At 45.1% G+C, this 22,418-nt stretch overlaps 1 protein-coding gene across 1 annotated transcript; it reads left to right on the top strand.

Moving 5' to 3' along the window:
- The first annotated feature begins 16,110 nt into the window (after positions 1-16,110).
- LOC135875960 (lysozyme C) lies at positions 16,111-22,199 on the top strand. Its single transcript, XM_065401061.1, has 4 exons — positions 16,111-16,326; positions 17,135-17,299; positions 19,868-19,946; positions 21,732-22,199. Exons 1-4 carry the CDS (start codon positions 16,191-16,193, stop codon positions 21,796-21,798), a joined length of 447 nt encoding a protein of 148 aa, XP_065257133.1. The 5' UTR covers positions 16,111-16,190; the 3' UTR covers positions 21,799-22,199.
- The last annotated feature ends 219 nt before the right edge of the window (positions 22,200-22,418 follow it).

The following is a 22,418-nucleotide window of genomic DNA, read 5'->3' as shown; positions in this document are numbered from 1 at the left end:
ATAAGAAAACTCTTCAATGAACTTTAACCTGTATTTACAAAACACTCCAAATAAAAAACACTCGGTGCTCTTAAAACATGACTTTTCTTGCTTTAAGTTTTGAAAATTCAGTCACTAGTTCTTTTAGATCCAGTTTTCCAGCTATTTCATACTCTATTGACATTGTGGCAAGTCCAAGTCTCTCTTGCACCATTGTTGAACACAGATATGTTTTTATCAATTTTAACTTTGAGAAGCTACGTTCCCCACTAGCTATGGAAACTGGCAAAGTTAAAAGAATGCGTAGAGCTATAAAAATGTTTGGAAAACTGTCCATGAGTTTCAGAGTGGTAGCCGTGTTAGTCTGTATCCGCAAAAAGAACAGGAGTACATGTGGCACCTTAGAGACTAACAAATTTATTTGAGCCTAAGCTTTCGTGGGCTACAGCCCACTTCATCATATGCATAGAATGGAACATATAATAAGAAGATATATATACATACAGAGAACATGAAAAAGTGGAAGTAGCCATACCAACTGTAAGAGGCTAATTAATTAAGAAGAGCTGATATAAGAGCTGTGTGAATTACTTAGGATCCTGGCCCTCAAGATGTCGGTATAGCATCCACAAACCAATGGGCTGGTGGAGCATTTCAACAGCACCCTGAAATCCATGTTAAAAAAATTTGTCGGCAATGACCCGCGACACTGGGACAGGCTGCTACCAGCCTTGTTATTTGCCATACAGGAAGTTCCTCAAGCCTCTATGGGATTTTAGGGGATGAGAGCTAAGGAAGCATTGTTCTAAGTCAGCCATAAAAATGTTAGCATACTGTGGGGCCATGCGGGTACCAATAGCAGTGCCGCTGACTTGAAGGTATATATTGTCCCCAAATGTGAAATAGTTGTGGGTGAGGACAAAGTCACAAAGTTCAGCCATCAGGTTTGCCGTGACATCAGGGATACTGTTCCTGATAGCTTGTAGTCCATCTTTGTGTGGAATGTTGGTGTAAAGGGCTTCTACATCCATAGTGGCCAGGATGGTGTTTTCTGGAAGATCACCCATGGATTGTAGTTTCCTCAGGAAGTCAGTGGTGTCTCGAAGATAGCTGGGAGTGCTGGTAGCATAGGGCCTGAGGTGGGAGTCCACATAGCCAGACAATCCTGCTGTTAGGGTGCCAATGCCTGAGATGATGGGGCGTCCAGGATTTCCAGGTTTATGGATCTTGGGTAGCAAATAGAATACCCCTGGTCAGGGTTCTAGGAATGTGTCTGTACAGATCTGTTCCTGTGCTTTTTAGGGAGTTTCTTGAGCAAATGGTGTAGTTTCTTTTGGTAATCCTCAGTGGGATCAGAGGATAATGGCTTGTAGAATGTGGAGTTAGGACACAAATCTGACATCAGGAATCATGACATTCAAAAACCAGTAGGAGAACACTTCAACCTCTCTGGTCACTCAGTTACACCAGGTTAAAGATGGATTCCTGTTCAGGTGACATGATCACATGTCACTGCAAGACTTCATTACCCACTTGCCAGCACACACATATACAGGAAGACTCACAGGTAAAACACAGCCATCTACAGACAATGGTCCTGGTTAATGGGAGCCATCAAGATTCCAAACCACCATTAATGGCCCACACTTTGCATAATTACAATAGGCCCTCAGAGTTATATTTTATATTTCTAGTTTTAGATACAAGAGTGGTACATTTATACAAATAGGATGATCACACTCAGTAGATTATAAGCTTTGTAATGATACCTTACAAGAGACCTTTTGCGTGAAGCATATCCCAGTTACATTATATTCACTTATTATCATATTTTTATAAAACCATATAGACTGCACGTCACAGCGTGCACCCCAGAGTAAGAACCACTGCACTAAACTGATAAGATCTGCATTTTAATTTAATTTTAAATGAAGATTCTTAAACATTTTAAAAACCTTGTTTACGTTACATACAACAATAGTTTAGTTATATAATATAGACTTATAGAGAGAGACCTTCTAAAAACGTAAAAATGTATTACTGGCACGCGAAACCTTAAATTAGAGTGAATAAATGAAGACTCGGCACACCACTTCTGAAAGGTTGCCAACCCCTGCTCTATTGACATTGTGGCAAGTCCAACAAGTCTCTCTTGCACCATTGTTGAACGCAGATATGTTTTTATCAATTTTAACTTTGAGAAGCTATGTTCCCCACTAGCTACGGAAACTGGCAAAGTTAAAAGAATGCGTAGAGCTATAAAAATGTTTGGAAAACTGTCTGTGAGTTTATTTTCACAAACAAACTTCAGTACTTCTTCAGGAGTGGAATGTTTCTTAAGTCGTCTTGAAAAAGCCTGAAGCTCACTACACAAATCCATAGCATCAATGTCGTCTGAATTTTCATGAGTCAATGCCGACTCCAGTTTTATACAAAATTCTCTTATCTGTTTTCTTTTGCAAGCTGTGTATATCATATAGAAAGCCAAATACTGACTCTAGCTGCTGCATCTGTTGAAATCTTTTGTCAACCGAGTGAACAGCAGTATCAAGGACTGCGAAGTAGAAATTTACTTTGAACCTTTGTTTTCGGTTCTGAATAGGTGTGTCTCGTCGTTCAACGAAAACCGCTGTTTCTTTTGCCGAATGCAAACTGGCTCTGGTTCAAATTCTGTCGGAAAGTCTATTTCTTCTTCAGCAAGCTCGAGAGAATCTACCAGAGTTCTTTCGAACCCTTCATCACTTCTGAATTGCTCCAGAATATTTTTAGTTTGCTGCAGTTTTTGAATAGCAGAATGTATGTTCAAGTTCTTTTCCTGAAGCTGCTTACTAGTGAGGTTAATCTCGAAAAGGATATTATACTACAAAATGAGTGAAGTCACAAATTTGAACTTGGAAAGGCCATTTGCAAGAGCTTCTGCATCTGAATGTGCCATATTGCCAGATGATCCAGTAAAGGTAGTTTCATCAGAAATTTCAATTAGGGCATCATAAATGTTTCCAAGTTCATAGCGAAGAGGCTTCAAAGCATCAATGCAACTCTCCTATCTTGTCTGACTAAGTGGTTTCACAGTTAGAGAATTCACATGGCAAGTCAGAATCTCCCAACGGCGTGTTGAGCCTGAGAAAAACATATAAACACGTTGCACCAGGTCAAAGAAACTGCTTGCCTCCAAACAGCATCTAGCGGCATCATTGACAACCAAATTCAGAGAATGCGCACTGCAAGGAACGAAAAAGGCCCTAGGATTGATTTCCATCATTCTCCTTTGCACACCATTGTCTTTACCCTTCATATTACTCCCATTATCATAGCCTTGGCCACATAAGTTTTCAACAGATAATGACATTGTTTCAAGCTCTTGTCGAATAGTTTCAGTCATAAATGCTCCAGTCGTCTCCTTCAGTGGTATGAAACCCAAAAAATGTTCCTTTATGAGCACTTCAACATTATCTTCATCTGCAGACTTTTCCATATCCACAAAATGAATGATCATCATAATTTGTTCAACATGACTCACATCTGGTGTACAGTCCAGTATTATTGAAAAGTATTTTGCAGAATGGGCAGCTTCTACAATTTTCTTTTTAATGGCATTTTCTAGGATTTGAATCAGTTCATTTTGCATATATTTTCCTAAGTAATGAACCTGTCTTTCATGATCAGTTATTTTACGTAGATGCGCCTTCATGACTGGATCATACAAAGCTAGGTATTCAACAAATTTTAAAAAGTTTCCATTACCTGGAGTTTATAATTTTTCATTTCTACCGCGGCCGCGGAATGCTAAATTGCTCTCACTAAAGCAATCAGATGCTCTAATATTTGTTGCCAATATTCTTCTTTTTCCTTGATCACACGTACATTTTCTTCATAGATAGTTTTTCCTTTTTTCAATCGTAATTCAAGTTCTTTCCAATTTTGAAAACATTCCAAATGTTCTGTACCTCTTTCATCTGAAGAGAGAATTGAAGATACGTTTTTCCAGTCCTTTGAACCATTTTCAGTAAGTGATATACCAATTGCTTGATTTCTAAACAACTTGCAGCAAAAGCAAAACACAGAGTCCTTCGACACTGAATATTGTAACCAGTTTCGATGAACTTGTTCGGGTCCATGTTCCATGAGAATTTGCTGCACACTGTCATCATATCTGGGCCATGAAGCTGGGTCCCCATACTGTAACTTGTTTGTAACTTCCTCATCCTTTCTTTCTTCGACTTCATTTACTTCAATTTCTGAATGTATCTCTGAAGGCGAATACATTTTCTCCACTTCCATATCAGTCTGATGCTGTGAGCTGCCTTCATCTAGAAGTAAGTTTCCATCATCTTGAGTTTCCAAACTGCTTTTTTGTGGATGTGAGCTACCCTCATCTCAAAGTAATATATCTTCATCTTGATGTTACAAACTGCATCCATGCAGATGTGAGCTAACCTCCTCTCCAAGTAAAATTCCTTCATCTGGATGCTGTGAACTGCTTCCATCTTTATTTGGATTAAAGAGAAGATATTTCAGGAAGGATCCCTGCTGTTTTGCTTGATCCTTTTCCTTCTCAGCCTTTCATTTACGATACTCACCTCCTGAGGGTTTTCTTTTTCCTCTTTCTGCCATGGGGCACTTGAATATTGTTATGTACTGTGCTTCTGACTGCAAGCATTATAGCGTTAAGGATGGCTGACACACCACATTGTTGGTGATTTAAACCACATTGCAGCCATCCCAGCACATCTTTTCACTGCTTAAAGGTTCAATGGTTAGTAACATACACTCACTTACCTATTAAAACAGTTAGTTACAGCATTTACACGGAAACAAAATGACCTTTTTCGCTGTTATAACCCGACACTGGTTGTTTAGAAAGTAATCCCCTTCCTCGCGGTTACCCGCTTGGAGTGTGACGTCATCACTTTTGTAGTCTATTAAGTGTTAACGCTGTTACTTTTCTTTTATGGACCTTATTTATTACATGTGAACCAGTTATAACAAAAAAAAGTTCATAATTATACAGCCCGATAATAACGCTAAGGTTTAATAACGCTTAAAGATACTCACATTTTGGATTTATAATGCTGAAAGACGTTATTCTTTATTCTTTGGCACCAAAAACACAATTTTCCACAGTACTCGCTCGATTCTTAACCATCTACCTGCAACGTGTGTTAAAAGGACCTTTTGACATGTATCAACTCACGATATCTCTGCTCTACATGAATTTCCGGCTATGCGACCTTGATGTATATTCGAGTTAGGTGTCACTAGCCTTGCAGCTCTTGCCGCTGGCGGATGTGTTTCATTGTGGCTGAGTTATTGCTTATCAAAATTGCAGAGTGGGTCATCTTGACCCTACGTCACAAATTGGAAAAAAAATCGCTAAAATATTATTTATTTTTGCAGTAAATAAAAGATTTGACATATTAATAAATTCTCTGAAATGTAGAGAAATTAATTATAATTCATATTCCCTCCATACGCGCACAGGAATTGAAATAATGACATCTTCGTTATTTTATTTGTATTTTTTTCTCGCTTTTTCATTTTTTTAATTTCTTTTTAATTTGATTTTTCCCCTCAAATTTGGTGCCCCATTTAACTTGGCACCCTAGGTGACCACCTAATTTGCCTATATGGACGGGCCACCCCTGTACAGGTTCCTGGGTTTGTTGGTCTCTCAGCAGGTTCTCTCTGGTGAACACTCCTCTCCCCCACTCCCCCCCGCATCATCTTAAGTCATTCCCACAACTACAGCACATATGGTACTGAGTCCATGACCCAGGACTCTTGCTCTCCCATGTCTCCCAGAAAAGGTCCAAAATTCCCCTGGGCTGCCTCCCATACAGAAGCTCAAAGGGGTAAAATCCCATAGAGGCTTGAGGAACTTCCTGTATGGCAAATAACAAGGCTGGTAGCAGCCTGTCCCAGTGTCGCGGGTCATTGCCAACAATTTTTTTAACATGGATTTCAGGGTGCTGTTGAAATGCTCCACCAGCCCATTGGTTTGTGGATGCTATACCGACATCTTGAGGGCCAGGATCTTAAGTAATTCACACAGCTCTTATATCAGCTTTGAATCTTTGATGAGAAATTGGACCCCCTGTCCAACAGAATTTCTTTTGGGATCCCAACCCTGGCAAAGACCTTCATGAGCTCGCCTGCTATGGTGGGCACTTTCATCATACCCAGTGGAATGGCCTCAGGATACCAGGTGACGTAGTCTACAATCACCAGTATGTACTGGAACCTGGATGCGCTTTTCTGCAGGGGTTCCACCAGATCTGTCCCTATCTGCTCAAACAGTACTCCTACTGCAGGGATCAGGATGTGGGCCTTTGGCACCACTTTGTGTCCTGTGAGTTGATACTCATGGGATGAGGCACAAAACTCACACATTTCTTGGTGGATGCATGACCAAAAAAAGGACTATCCATTGTAGAGTGTTCTCTTGCCCCAGGTGTCCGGTGCAGCACTGCGTGGGCCAGCAAAGTAGCTTCTGTAGAAATCTCTTAGGCACAAGTAGCTGATGCCATGTTTCTTGGATTTTGGGGTCTCTCACTATCCAGTACAGACGCTTGTTCTGAACTTCAAAGTGAGGCCCCTCTGGTGTCCATGGGCCTCCTTTCCCTTCTCCTTCAGGGGTGACTATTTGTTCCCAAGCATAGCTCAGGGTCTGGTCTTCCCGTTGCTCCCACACAAAGTCCCCGTCTTCCATCAATCAGTCATTGTCCATCTCGTTTAAAGCCCCCTTAGTCACAGGTTGGATCACTGGCACCTCTGCCGGGTTTGAGAGGCCCTCTTTCTACTTCCTCTGTCTCATCTTGATCCATGAGCCTCCTCACTTTTGGGCGTGGGTTGGTCGCCACAGGGTGTTTGCTGCTCCCCAGGAGCTCCCCAAATCACCTCCAGTCCCATCCCAGGGCTACCAGGCTTCTCAGGACAAATTTTTTGGTGTCCTTAGAGTGAGGCCACCAACTCTTACAGGTGGCTGCACTCATATTTTTCCCTAAAATACTTGATTAGCTTTAGGAAAAACAAATAAATATGCACATATACACATCCAAATCATTGTAATTTATTTATTGCTAGCTAGTAAGTCTGTTGTGAAAAGTGATATTAACAAACATACAAGTATCACTTTTCACAGCGGACTTACTCAGCCCTGGCAAGCCTGGGGACAAATTAAGCCCTGGATGAGGGGGTTGGGAGGCAGCGGGGTTAGGGGCGATGGGGTGGGTCGGAAGGTGGCTGAGGGGAGGCAGCAGGGCATTGGAGCGTGAAGCCCTGTGGCTGGAGCCTGGGGTCTGCTGCCACACAGTTGGAGCCCAGGGTTGGAGCCCGAAGTCCTGTGGCAAGAGCCTGCTGTCCCACCCGCCCTGGGCTGAAGCCCAAAGCCTGAGCCCCACCACCCCTGGGAAGGTGGGGAACTCACTGGCTGTCTGCTCCTCCAACATTGTGCCCCATATGTCTCCAGAGGGGGACAGGGCCCAACCCTTGCTAGCAGCCCCAGTAACCAACACCAAGGTAGTGCATCCAGGAGCAACAGGGAGGAGCCACTACTTTGCCACTTCCCTCCCCCCACCGTGCCTGTGGCTGCAAGAAAAGTCCCTGGTTGCCGCATGCTGCACGGTGGCCGCATTTGAGAAACGCTGGGCCAAGGTGTCCACTAGGCCGACTGGGCATGTCGCCATATAGCCCTTCACTTCGAGGCATACCTTGGTTGCCAGGTAGGGTCACACATCCCTGTGGATACACTGGAGGTAGATGGGTGTCCCTGCCTTGTCGGAGGATTCTATGAGACTGGTCCAGATAATAGTCTGACTGCACCTGGAGTCTACCAGGCCCATTACCTGGGTACCATTGATCCTCACTGGGAGCAGAAGATTGCCCAGACCTCTCTTCCAAGCTTGGGGGCTTGCAGTCCATAGCTACAATCCATAAAAAGGCACTCTCACCTGAAATGCCCTTCTTGTCCACATTCAAAGTTGGTGTGTACCCCTCTCCCTGATGCTCTCGGACTCTCCTTCGTGATGCATCGGGGCTCAGGTTCCTCCCTCTGGCCAGGGGTATTTCCTGTGGCGTCGGTCTGACCCAGTGGTCCCGTCTCCTTTCCTAGCCCAGCAGCCTCCAGGATTTGGGGGCTTACTTCCAGGGTTTCTGGATCTCAGTGCTCGAGTTATCAGGTCTTCCATGTAAGTGCCAGGCCATGTAATCTTCCATGAGTGTCACCGCATCCAACAGTGTCAATAGCTGATGGCACTTCACCCACTCCCTTCCCCCGGTGGGGAGAATCTGGGTGAATTGTTCTATCATTATCATCTCTGCCACTTGTACCTCCGTCTCTTTCTCTGGGTTCAGCCAGCACCAGCAATGGTCCCATAGATGTTGGGTCACCACTCATGGCTGGGGTCTGGGAGGGTACTCCTGTTGAAACCTCTGTCTGTATGTCTTGGAGTTGATTCCCAGTTGGTCGACTATGACCTCCTTCACTCTGGCATAGTCTAGCATGTCCACGGGGTCCAGGCTTCGGTATGCTGCTTGCATGGAGCCAGTCAAGTATAGGGCCACCAAGGTAGCCCAATGCTCTGTTGGTCAGCATGCCACATTGGCTACCCATTCAAAGGTAACCAAGAAGGCCTAAGGGTCATTCCCGGGGCCCCCTTCGTAAGCTTTATGGATAGTCCTGCAGGGAAGTTGTCTCTGCCTGGCCCAAGCACTGTGGTATTAGATGCCCTGTGGGCTTTATTAGTGCTGCCAGCTGTAGGACCAGATGCTCCTGTTGTGCCTGGTGCTGGACTGCCAGTTCTCATATCTGCAACTGCTGCTGTTCTTGCTTCTGCTGGACTGCAATCTGCTGCAGCATCTGCTCCTGTTGCAGCTGATGTTGGACCGCCTGCTGTTGCTTGCTCTCCAACACCCACTTTAACAGTTTTTATGTATCCATGATTCCTTGTCTTTATAATATTCTTAGCTCCCTGTTGGTCCTTTTAACAGAACCTGGTCATTGCCTGCATTCTTCACCATATATCAGGGGTTGGCTGAATGCCCTGGGCTGGCAGTACAGTCTAATGGCGATAATGCCTGCTTGCGAGAGTTAAAAGGGGCTGATTCACCTAGCAGCAATATCGGGGGTAGTGTCACCTAGCAGTGAGAGTACAAGGGGCCACTTTGCCTAGCAGCACTATCAGGGGTAGAGTCACCTAGCGGAGAGCATGGGGAGGGGAACCTGGGCCCTCCCTGCTCCGACCCAGGGCCCTTCAAAACAAGGTATCCTGTCACTGGGTTCAGTTCCTAATATCACCCAAGCACATTTCCTGGGTCACTTCCTACTCTTGTCCCAGTCACTCTGGCATCATCCCTGGGGTTGGAAGTGGGGTTCTTTTTGTGTCCCTTCTGCTCTGTCTCCAGCCACTCCTCTGATGGCAACAGCAAGTTATTCTTTTCAGTTCCCACGGTCGTCTGGCTTCCCACGGTGCAACTAGGAGGCTTGACCTGGTGACTTGGAGTCCCAGAGGCTTCCTGGCAGGAGGCTGCTGCACACAACTGCTCTCCTCAGTCAGCTTAGACTGAACTGAGCTGCTCCTCTTTGAATGCTCCCTCCAACGGGAGCATGCCCAGCAGAGGTGAAGGGGGTGTGGCCTCTTGTACCCAGAACTGCTCATTAAACTCTGTTTTGCCAGGGAGAGATTGATATACTCTGTCACAATCATCTTGCTATTTCTTCCCAAAATCCTTACACCAGCCCTGCTGGTGTGCTCATAATGAAGATAACTCAGTAACCCAGAAGGGCATTTATTTCATTTGTCCCCCTCCAGAATGATACAGCTGCTTGTTAAAGTGTTGCGCCCCCTTTGAAGTTAGGAACAAACCAGCAGCTTGATGATGCTCACTCAGGAAGCTCTTACACCTAATGTTGGGTGACATTTTTCAGCCAAAACTTTTTTCGGGGAAAGATGCTGATTCCGTGACCCCAAAGTGTTTTGTGAATTTGTGTTAATTTTGCCAAATTGTTCATTTGGAATAAAACCCCAAAAACATCCAAAAAACTCTAAATGTTCCATTTTGACATTTTCAAAAGGCAACTTTTTGATTTTTCGGTTTGCAATCACTTTTTGTTTCAAAATTTCCTTTATTCTTATTTTAAAAATTCAAGAACATTTAAAAATGGTTGAAATCAAAACAAAACATTTTGTTCAATCCAAAATGAATTTTGTTTTACTTTTCAGTTTGCTGAAATTTTTTCATTTTCTCTATGCCCCCAAACCAGCTTTTTTTCTACTTTTCAAAATTGGCAACAAACCAAAAAATCCATTATTTGCCTTGCACTAGCTACACCCCAAGTGCCTGGCTACGGCTGTGAGCGCTGCTCAGGGGAATTCCCCAATGCATCCTCCAGCATTTTGCTAAAGCCTTGCATCCCCCAATCCTTGCTGGCCATTCCCCAATATATGAGGATGGGAGGAAACCTACTGCTGCTGCACAACATGGGAATCCAGAAACCTTCCCCTCTCCCATCTGATGCCTTCTCTAAAACTCCCTCAATAAAATCTTGGGAGAAATGAACCATTCCCAGAAAGGATCTAAGAGCTGTGACATCTGTGGGAACTGGTAGTTTAAGAATCAGCTCCACACTCTGTTGATCAGGGGAATGCCCCTTCTGTCCCCAAATCACTCCAAAATAGTTTACTTGTTGGGACCATGATTGAGCCTTTCTTTAGATTTACTTTAAACCCAGCTTCCTGAATCTTTTGTAACACCCTGTCCAGTACTTCCGAATTCTCTTCCCTGGGGTCTGAGTGCAAACCAGGATGTCATCCACATAAGAAATCACACTGTCTCTTTCAGGCATTCTGTCTTTAACTGATCTATCTCCATACCTACTATCATCACTACCATTTGCTTACAGAGCTGCAGGAAGCTTCCAGAAACCATTACCATGCTCCTGTACAAAATCATTCAAGCTATTTCCCAAAATCATTTCCAACTTTTTTTTCTTTCCAGATATTCCCTTTCCTTCTAACGTATCTTCTTACCCAATCAGGCTGTCAGCCTGAGCCCTGAATCAGTAGCAGAATGTAATGATAAATCAACTCATGGGCTACGACATGGAAAATTACAGATTGCGATCCTGTTCCACCTTCCCTTTCCCCTATTGCAAACAAACAAACTTCTTGTATCAATTGTCCCCTCCTCTCCACCACTCTTGGCAACTGGCTCACCAGATCCATTACCCAGGGTTTTCAGAACCCAAAGCAGTGGTAACTTAATTTAACTTAACTGTTTCATTCCAGGTGGTATCAGGAATAAATCAATGGGAACACAGCGCTTCCGGCTAATGAAAGATTGATACAAGTAAGCATGCTCTTATCTAAAACTACTATTTATTAGATTTAAGTACACACAGACATAAGCAATGGGTTTAGAACATTCCAAATAGTTACCTAAACTCTGAGATGGTATTGAGTAATGAGCAGCAGGTCAGCAATGGTCAGGTGCCTCCCTGCCGGAGAATATGGTTTTGGGGAAAAGTCTCTCAGGATAGCTTCAGAGAACTGCTCCAAAGTATACTCCATTATCTAGTCTTTTTATAACTAATTTTTACAAAACTCATAGCTCATTGTGACCCCTACTGGGTCATCACTTCTCCTAACTTCAATCAACTACTTATTAACAAAACATTCCTAACAATCTTAGCCATAAGCTTCTACATCAAAAGCGCCCAGCTCAAGGTCTCCATCCACTTATTTTCTTTCAGTCTCATAATTTGTTGATGCTTTTCTCCCCTCCTCCCATCACGATAAATAGAAACTGCAAGCTTGCAGCTAGTATTCTCCAAAAGCCCTGCTTATGCAAATTAACCCTTAACTATGTGGTGTTCTATTTTATTAATTCATGGTGGCTGAATAAACATAATATTGCTGCAATTAGAATAATCAAATCCTGGAGTAACAAGACTCTAGGGTTACCATACATCCAGTTTTTCCCAGACATGTCCGGCTTTTCGGTAATCAAACCCCCGTCCGGGGGGAATTGCCAAAAAGCCGAACATGTCTGGGAAAAATACCGGCCGGGCACTTCCCCTCCCGGGCTCCAGCTGCTCTGCTCCTCCCCGACTCTTCGGCTCTGTTTAAGAGCCGAGCTGCCCGAGCGCTCCGGCTTCGGGCAGCCCCCATGCCTCCGGACTCCAGCCGCCGGCCGGGCACTTCCCCTCCCGGGCTCCAGCTACTCTGCTCCGGCGGCTGGGGTCCGGAGACATGGGGGCTGCCCGAAGCCGGTAGCGCTCGGGCAGCTCGGCTCTTAAACAGAGCCGAAGAGTCAGGGGAGGAGCAGAGCAGCTGGAGCCCGGGGGGGAAGTGCCGGGCCAGGGGCGCAGGGTCTGGGGGCTGCCCGGCAAACCGTGAAGCCGGTAGCGCTCGGGCAGCCCTTTTCGCGTGGCTGGGAGGGAGGAGGGGGAATGTGGGCGCTCAGGGGAGGGGGCGGGGACTTTGGGACTCAGGGGAGGGGGCGGGGAAGGGGCGGGGAAGGGGCGGAGTTGGGGCGGGGCCAGGGCCCCATGGAGTGTCCTCTTTTTTTATTTTTTAAATATGGTAACCCTACACACCTCTCAATTCTCGGGTAATACAGCCACTGGAGACCCATTCCAACACCTAACCCCCCATGTCATGTAGAGAAGAGCCATCAACATTAAGAAACAAAGGGGACTCAATACCCAACCAACCATCAACACAGAAGGGACATCACCCCTACCTACCACAATTGCTGCCTGTAGAAGCCACAGGCAGCCACCTGCCATCATTGCTACTTCTGCGAGAAGAGCTGCCACGTAGGGGAACCACCTCAAGGAGCCTTCTATGGTGGGTTTGGGGAAAACATGGTGACTCAAGATGTGCTGGGCCAGGAAAAGGGTGGTCTTGTGTCAACTAGGGTTGTTTGTTGGGGGAATGGCACACTTTTGAGGGAGCCCATTGTTAAAATATTGGCAGCACAGCCCTGCTCCTGAAGACCTAAGAAGAGTTAGCAGTGATAGTTTAAACTCGAGTCAGATTCCAGTGGGGGTGATTTCATTCTGGCTATCTACGTTCAGCTAGAAGGCGCAATGGACACAGAATTCTTCAATGCTGTGGTGCTTTGCAGTGTTTAAAGGTTTTCAGTGTCAGAGGTAGCTGCATTCAGCAGCGGGTGGAGTGTTCTCTGCTTACAGTTTTATAGCTAGTCTGGTGCTTTGGCTTTGGCTTTTTTGGAGAAAAACACTATATAAATGTCTATCACATATGAAGACTGAAAGATCATACTACAAATACCCCCCAAATCAACATTTAAAATGACAGGCTTGGGGTATTATCTTCACTAAATTGCCATGATTTACATTTTTTATACTTTCTGAAGTTAGGAATTCCTGAACAACATCGTTTAGGGCTCTCCCGTCTAGCCATACATTGTATGTTAAAGAACGCTCCAACTTTGGGCCAGATCCTCAGCAGATGTAAATTGGTGTAGCTCCATTGAAGTCATGGATTTGTTCCAGCTGAGGATCTGGCCCTTGCTCTTCTGCTTTTGGGCCGGCCTGGGAAAGATTGCACTACATAGCAATGCTGTACAGAACATGCACTGAGGCCCTGCTGACGGAGACTTGAGGAAAGGGAAAAGCATCTTGTACCAGCAATGCTTCTGGCTGCACTGGGGCTGATGGCTTCTGGTGAGAGCAACCTCCAGCCCAGCATAGATTTCAATGGGAGTTAGGCGCCTAAATACCTTTGAGCATCTGGGCCTAGGACTCCAATGTCTTTTGGATAGCAGGTAGATAAGAAAATGTGAAAGTAGGAAAAATCTTGTGGCTCCAAAAATGTCTTCAAGGATCCCCTCCTCTGCCCATCAAGGAAGAACCTGTGATTTATAATGGAGATAGTGCTGGACCTGGTATTACACTGGCACAAATGGGACTAGAGATATGTATTTACACCTCCCATTTTGTAAACTTCTGCAGTGCTTTGTTAAAATCTAACAGCTGACAGATGATTGAGGAAATGAAACAATGTATGTTTTTCTTTGAGTAACAGAAAACCACACATTTCTTTACAAGCAGCTAGAAATACTAATTTGGGATTTCCCAAAAGGGCTTTCTTCATAGTGCTGATCTCTTCCCTGCCTGTATTTGCACAATTCTCCTGATTAAGATAAAAATCAATACAGTAGTGTTCTGGGGTGGGTTTTTTTTCCTTAACGTATATAAATTGCATGTGTAGTAAGGTAAAAATCTAGGCCTGGAGCATTTTAGCTGTATTTGTTATGGAAAAACAGAGGTCCATAGCACATATAGTCCATGGCTCCCACTATCAAAGTATGTGAGCAGTGCTTGCCACCTCCATGAGGTAGGGAGCGAAGGTACACAGAGACCAAACAACAAAGGAAATCTGTGGCAGAAGAGGGAATTGGGTCCCCAAGCCAATGCCCTAACCACTGGGCCATCCTTGCTTTCATAATAATAAAGAACAGGGTGCGGGCTCTGGGAGGGAGTTTGGGTGCGGGAGGGTGTATGGGATGCAGGCTCTGGGAGGGAGATTGGGTGAGGAAGGGGTGTGGGGTCGGGCTCTCGGAGGGAGTTGGGGTGTGCGGTACAGGCTCTAGTCTGGGAAGGGGGTTGGGTTGCAGTAGGGGGTCGGCGCTTACCTCGGGCGGCTCCCAAAAGTGACCGGCACACCCCTCTGGCAGCGGCTCTTAGGCGGGGAGTCCAGGGGGTCTCCATGTGCCACTGCCCACAAACACCACCCCAGCGCTGGGGGCGGGGGCAGCGTGCGGAGACCCCCTGTCCCCCCGGAGCTAAAGGGCCATTCCGGCCGCTTCCAGGAGCAGTGTGCAGTGAGGGCGGGCAGGAAGCCTGCCTTATCTCTGCTGAGCTGCTGGCTGCGGTGGCTGGGGCCCCCCGAGGGCCCTTTTAAATCACCCAAGCCCCTGGGCAATTGCCCCCTTTACTGCACCCCACCCCACCCCCCGTCAGCGGGCCTGGATAAACTTGGGAAATTCAGGGAAACTCACACACTGGAAAGTTTGGAAAGTCATCATTAAGGAGCACAAACTATATTCAACTCTGGGCTGTAGGCTAGCACAGAGATGTACTCGGTAATCTAAATGTGATCTCTTGTCACATTATTTTACTACAGAGGGACACATATATATACACCTTCCCACCTCCAAGAAGAATGTTTGTTTTTGAACTTCTGTGCTCAAGGTGTCCAATTCATTTCAGGTTTTTCAGGTTTTTTTAGTGAAGATTTCCCTCTCCCTCAGGCCTCTCCTACCAGTTTTGAAGCTGACATTCCTGTGGTTGGGCGTTTTAGCTGGAGTGGCCCAAATCAGGCTTGGAATGGAAACTCAGTCACAACATTAACTACAGAGTTGCTATTGTCATTCTACAATGTTACAGGAACAGAAATCTCAGGGTCTGAGCTTGTTGTTTTTACAAAGACAAAATTCACATCCACATTTACAGATCAAAGGGGAAGTAACATGTCAGGGTCTGCAAAGTGCTATAGCGATTTTAGGTCTGCTGAGCAGGGCCTGTTGGTAGAAGTGTAGATAGCGCCAGGGCCCTAATTTAGCACACATCCCTGTAATAGAGGTGGTCTTCCACCACTGGAGAAAAAAATATAGTATAAACTGTTCTCTTAGGGTGTAGAAAGCCAGTCATTACTGAGATTTATTAGTGTAAGTTTCGAAATAGCATTTGCTCAGCATAATAATACCTAGCAATACCTATACAGAGCATATAGGCCACAAGAGCGGCATCATTATCCTCTTTCTGCATATGGGTAAACTGAGGCAGAGGTAAAGTAACTTGTTCAAGGTCACCCGGCAGGCCAGAGGCAAAGCTTGCACTACAATGTAGGGCTGCTGAATCCCAGTCCAGTGCTCTGTCCACTAGGGCACACTGCATCTCCAAAGACAGCAGAACTTACAGATGCCACAGTGAACTAGACAACTTTTTAACCCACCTACCAAAGTATTTGCAGTTTATCATTCAAAGCTGGGAGCTGCAGGGAGGGGCTGTTGCTTTAGATGCCCAGCATGGCAGGAGGAACAGCTGAGAGCTGAAGGGAAGTGCCACTGCTTTCCGGGAAGGGTGTGACTTGAGCTGTTCCCGGTTGTTCCTCCCCAATATTAGCAGGCACACGTCGTCTCTAGTCTCAGTGGTAGGAGCCTGGGTTTGCTACGCTGCCAGCATGAAGGCTTTGCTAATCCTGGGGTTTCTCCTCCTGCCCCTGGCTGCTCATGGGAAGATCTACGAAAGGTGTGAGCTGGCAAGAGCAATGAAAAGGCTTGGGCTGGATGGATACCGGGGCTACAGCTTGGGACACTGTAAGTCTGCTTCCTTGGAGGAGATGTCCATGTGATTCAGGGGGCCGGGAGGGAAAGGGGATAAATTGACAGGTGCCAGTTTTCCACTGGCAAATCCAGCCAAAACAGGGACCTGGCAGTGTCCAGTCAGATGTACTGACTGGAGACCAAAAGTCCGCTTACCACGGAGGGTGGGAGTGGGAGGGGAGGCGCTGGGTCATCAACCTTCAACAGCCCCCGCTCAACCAGGGTCGCCTTCTATCTGCAGACAGGCGGGAGGTAGGCTCTGAGTCCAACTGCAGCTCCTTTCCCAGCCCTGGAGCAGAGGGAGCCCAGCTGGTGAGGGAGGGAGGATGAGACAATCCAGCAACAGGGAGGGGGGAGAGCAGTGAGCGATAGGGGGAGGGCGAGAGAAGAGTGAGCGGGGGCAGGGCTTTGGGGAAGAGGTGGGGCTGGGGCAGGGCCTTGGGAGTTTGATTTTCAGCATTTAGAAAGTTGGCATCCCTACCCCAAAACACTTACTGGTGTTTCCTTCAAAGATATTGGCCCCATGTGGTGTTCATATGAAAATCAAAAGTTTTACAGGTAGAATGGTTTTTTTCTTACTCTTCATATTTAATAAGGATTGTGAATCTGATCAGATTAAAAGGAAGCAAAACTACCTGTGTGTACTTTGTACTAAATAATCATTTGCATCATCTACGAATGGGTGATACAGGGGCATTTAGATTCACATTTATGTAACATATCAACCTACGAGGAGTTTTTATCACCAGAGAAAATACATTAATCTGTGTGTGGTTATTTTTTTTAAACGGAACCTTCACAGGGGTGTGCACAGCAAGATACGAGAGCAACTTTAACACAGGTGCCACGAACTACAACCCTGGTGACCAAAGCACTGACTATGGGATTTTACAAATCAACAGCCACTGGTGGTGCAATGATGGCAAGACTCCAAGAGCCAAGAACGCATGTGGAATCCAGTGTGGTGGTAGGTGCAATATAATGTTCCCACAGGTAACACTATGAGCGGGCAAATTCGGTCTGTTTGTGTGAGCCCATAGCATTGCAAAGTTATAACTGAGGCCATGTTTTGCCCCTAGTATCCTTACATTAAAAAAACAACCCCTTATTCTATTTACAAAAGGGCGGGATTGCACTGTGTGGGGATGCATATGTGCTATTAAAGGGGCGTTCCCAACGGATTTTTTAAAAAGCAATTTTGTTCCTTCTTTTCAGACTTTCTGTTTTATGTTTCCTTAGTAAAAACAATTCCCTTTTCGAGAAGCACTTATTACTTACCACTTATGTTGATGTGAGTACCCTTAACTTTGTTCTTAGAGGATGAAGTTCACCGCTGGGCAGAAGGCCAGCACAAATGCCGGTTCCTGACCTTGCTTCATTATAAAAATAAACATTTTAAAGTTTCTAATTTAAAGAGACACAATCAATTTGAAATCTAGTCCATTTTAAGAAAGAATTTAAAATAGTTTCAAGTACTATAATATCCCCTCCTCCCCCTGACAGTTTTTGTATTTTTACAATCACTCTTTATTTTTTTTGGACTTGTCTCCTCTGTTGCTGTGTGAGAGACCCACACAAACAACGCAGGGAACTGTCTGTCTGACTATACATAAAACCAGCAAAATAGCTATCCATAAAGAGTAAAACCAACCCTTTTGGAGAGAGTTAGCACAGAATTTATGGTCTCACCTAAGACATATTACTCCCAAAAGCTGTCAAGGGCACCAAGAAAAGAAGATGGAAAAAATACCAAACAATATTTTTCTCTCATTTCTTTCAATTTCTAGTGGCTCGTAGGTGCTACTTGTGGTAATAGTTGGTTTAAAATTTTCAGACAAGTGTGTTATATTGAAGCAGATGGTATGGTATCCCTTTATAGTACTAGAAGACATTTGCTTTGAAATTAGATCATTAAATAGAATTCAGCAAAGAAAGTCTAATAGAAACAGATAGAAACTATAAAGAGAGGAACATAGCAATTACCATACTGGATCAGACCAGTGGTCTTTCTAGTCCAATACAATGTCTCCAATATCCTCTTTACTCCTGGGGGAATTCTACGCCAAAAATTAAAAATTCTGTACACAATATTTTAAAGTTCTGCAAAATTCTGCATATTTTATTTGTCAAAATAACACAGTATAATCACATCTATTTCAATCATTTTGGTAATTTATTTTGAAATACCTGTCAGCAAGGATGTCTGTAACAATACAGACAACAAAAAAGATCCAGGAAATGTTTTTTGACAAATAGATTCCTTACTAGGCATATTAATACAGGACTCTGAGTAATAATTAATTTAAACTATAGTACAGAACCATATTTCCCGCACCTCTCAGAAGCAGTGCAAAGACTTGGGGGAGTCAGGGGTAACGGAGGAGCTGAGGGAGCAGGAAGTAATTGCTGGGAAGGAGGCTGAGTGTGAACTTGGGGGGTTGTTGGGTATGGGTGGGAAAAGTATGGAACAGGTTTTTTTGAGCCATGGGGAGGGATTGTTAGGGAGCTTCCCCCATGCAGACCCTGAATGACCCCTAGCCTCTCCCGTTCAGTCAGGCACATCCGCCCCTGTCCACATGTGTCCTTCCACCCCCACTTAGCCAGGCCCCTCCCCCCATCCCAATCTGTCCCTGAACCTCCTCAGCCAACCACCTCCCCTCATCCCCATGCAGCCCTAAACCCCCTCCCCCATCTCCATGTGGCTCTGCAACTCCCTCCCCTCTGTGGCCCAGTGCCTCCACTCCCATTCAGCTCCTGCCCCAGTCTGTCCTCCCCCACTAGCCCTTATGAGCCTCTGTCTGTGACCCCCCAGCAGCCCCACACTGTCTGTCTCCCCATGTCCCCTGTCTCCTGACCTGGCCCGACAGGCGCTGTGAAGAAGGCATTGCAGGCTCTTTCTCTTCCCTAGTTGGCCCGGAGTGGCTGCTCTGGTCTAGCGCCACAGTGCCCTCTGGTGGGTAAAAGGTGGAACTGTAGCACCTTTCTGGCAGAAGCTATTTTCTGCCACAAATACCTAAAAATATGCAGAGCACATTAATTATGCATGCACACATTGGCACAGAATTCCCCCAGCAGTATATAATAGCAGTGACCATTATCACATGCGCCAGAGGAAGATGCAAGACAACTTACAGTAGTTGGTTATGCTATAACTAGCCCACAGATTGACAGCATTCTAAAGCTAAGACCAAATTGTGGAACTAACATAATGCTTGACACCAGAACATTGCTTACTCTGTGTGTTATATCCCTTTCCCCCACTCTGGGTCTGTCTTTCTATTTAGATTCTAAGATCTACAGAACACGGACCATGTGCTATTCTATGTTTGTACAGAATACATTGTATTCTATGTTTGCCTATCACCACAGGGTCCTGTTCTTGGTTGGTCCTTAGATGCTACTGTAATCAACTTGATTAATAAATAATAATAATAAAATATTATTTCAGCATCAATTTTAAGATGACAGATTCAAAAAAAAATGAAGAGGAAAATGTTTTTTTCTCCCCCCTCTTTCCACTGTATTTCTCTTTTAGAGTTACTGACAGCAGATATTACAGCGAGTGTAAATTGTGCAAAGAGAGTTGTTCGCGATCCTAATGGCATGGGTGCATGGTATGTTAAAAACTATTACAAGAACTAATAACAATGACATATTTGTGTGTATAGTTGGGGGGAGTCCAGTTAAAAGAGAGAGACTACAATCTTCTTTTGGATATACAAGCTTGTATAGAAGCAACAAGCAGGTTGCTAATATTTGCATGATTATTTATTAACATATTTGAACTCAGAACTTGTATACTAAGGGTTCACAGCACAATACATTTATGGACATTGAGGATTCTCAGTTGTAGCTCTGATACACATCAAGGCCACTTGGACCTTTACAGCAGCAGTGGAGATAACACTCAGATCTTCCTCCTCCAAAAACTCCTACACCTGGACTGAAAACGACTCTCTATTCGTTATTAAAGGTGTAGGGTCTATGACATACAGTTGACCAGTTTTGATTCCATCCAGTATAGAGCACTGGCACTGTGAATGGGAGTCTTTTCCATCTGCTCTAAACAACAGTCCAGGTGCCCTCTCTAGGTTCACAACTCACCTACTTCTGGGGTTTGACTTTTCTAATGACCAATAAAAGAGCACAAAGTCCAGTCTAAACCTTCTCCACAGACTTGGGTGACCTGAGAGTTCCTAGCTCAGGATTGCTCAGCCCACCTCTTAGGTCTTCTTGGCCTTCTTCCTCCCTTTTAATTCCCTCTAGACTTGTTACTTCTAGCAGGTGAAATGGGACCGGCTTCAGCTGTTGTCTTCAGGACAGACAATCAACCCCTTCCTGCCCAGGTTCGCCCCGCTTGTCCACCACATCACAAGCACACACACTCTTCTACTTAGAGAAATGTATTTGGTGAGCATCTGTGGTTCCCAGGAATTCAAACACCAATGTAACAAATCCAGATCCACCAAGGACTTCAAGATTACATCTATGCTACCCAACAGGGCCACTTGATCCTTCATATGGCAGTGGGGATGGAACTTAAATCACCTTTCTCCAGAAGTTTAGTGCCCTCCAGCTGGAAATAAACGGGAATGTGCATTAGTTCTATTTAGCAGGATAGTGCTTATGGCACAAAACTGAACAAATTTGATTCTATCCAGTAGAGAGCAGCTTCCAATTTTCCCTGGGGGTGCTCAAACCCTGCTCAGCCCCGGGCCCCTCCCCCACTCCATATCTTGCTCCTAGCCCCCACCCCGCCTCTTCCTGCTCCTATCCCACCTGGGCCCCACCCCCATTCCACCCCATTCCCCAAGGCACCATCCCACCCATCTCTTCCCGCCCCTGCTCCACCCCCTCCCTGCCTCATTCTGCCCTCCCCCCTGAGCATGCCCTGTCCCCATTCCTCCCCCTCCCTCCCAGCATCTCCTGCACGCCACAGAACAGCTGATCCATAGCTGTCAGGAGGCACTGGGAGAGAGGGGGAGGAGTTGATCAGCAGGGCCTCTGGCGAAAGGGAGGCACTGGGAGGAGTGGGGGAGCTTGGCTGTCGGTGGGTGCTAAGCTCCCGCTAATTTTTTTCTGAGGGTGCTCCATCAGCCCTGGAGCACCCACGGAGTTGCTGCCTATGAGCAGTGTCACAAACACACCAAATTTATGTGGCAGGAATAACAGCTGGTAAGTGGGCCTTTTGACAACCTTTTAGGAACCTTTTAGGCCATTCAGACTAGCCAGGTGCTCTGTCGGGATTGGACCAGTAGCAAATTATTTGTTATATAAGCTTGGATCTCTGCAAAAAAGTTAATCATACATAAATGTAATTGGTTGGTTTTTTCTTGGGGGGCTTTGCATTAATTGATGAGCTTGCCATAATCAACTAACGTGATTTTTAACTCAAACAGGGTGGCATGGACAAAGAACTGCAAAGGACGAGATGTCTCCCCGTGGATCCGTGGCTGCGGGCTATAAAGTTATGGGGTTTATTGCATCTTGGTTCCCTTATAAATAAGGAGCTTTTCATATGCAGCAAAATATTCCCTCTGCTTGCTTCCCTTTTACAATTAATCATGTTCAAAATAAAACAAATTCAGGAGAAAGGTTTGCAGGGCAACTGACTGGTAAAATGCAAATATTTTACTCCTTGCCGTGGATCGTTCCATGTGACCAGCTGCAGTAACTTATTTTGTGTTCTACACAGTTTTAAAGATCTCGTATTACCTCTTTATTATATATACACGTCAGAATAAGCCAGATCTGTTTTTCCTGTGAGATCCTGCAACTACTTTGTTCTGCTAATTAGTAGCATTGTGTAATCTTGCTTGTGAGCTCACATTCATTACACTCAATAAAATGACGTACTTTGCACATAATTTTTGTGATTATTTGTTAATATACAAGAGAAAGTGAATATGAGATTATGAACTTGGACCCAGGTCCTCAAAGGTATTTAGGCTCCTAACTTCCATTGATGTTCATTTAATGGAAGCTAAGAGCCTAAATACCTTTGAAGAACGGCCTGGCACTATGAGATAAAGATTGTGGCAGAAGCACATAATCACGGACACCTACATGTTTTATTTTGACTATCA

The sequence above is a fragment of the Emys orbicularis genome, chromosome 1 (assembly GCF_028017835.1).
Source record: "Emys orbicularis isolate rEmyOrb1 chromosome 1, rEmyOrb1.hap1, whole genome shotgun sequence".
Lineage (NCBI taxonomy): Eukaryota > Metazoa > Chordata > Testudines > Emydidae > Emys > Emys orbicularis.
Note: the sequence above shows the minus strand (reverse complement) of the source record. Positions and strands in the feature narration are given on the sequence as shown.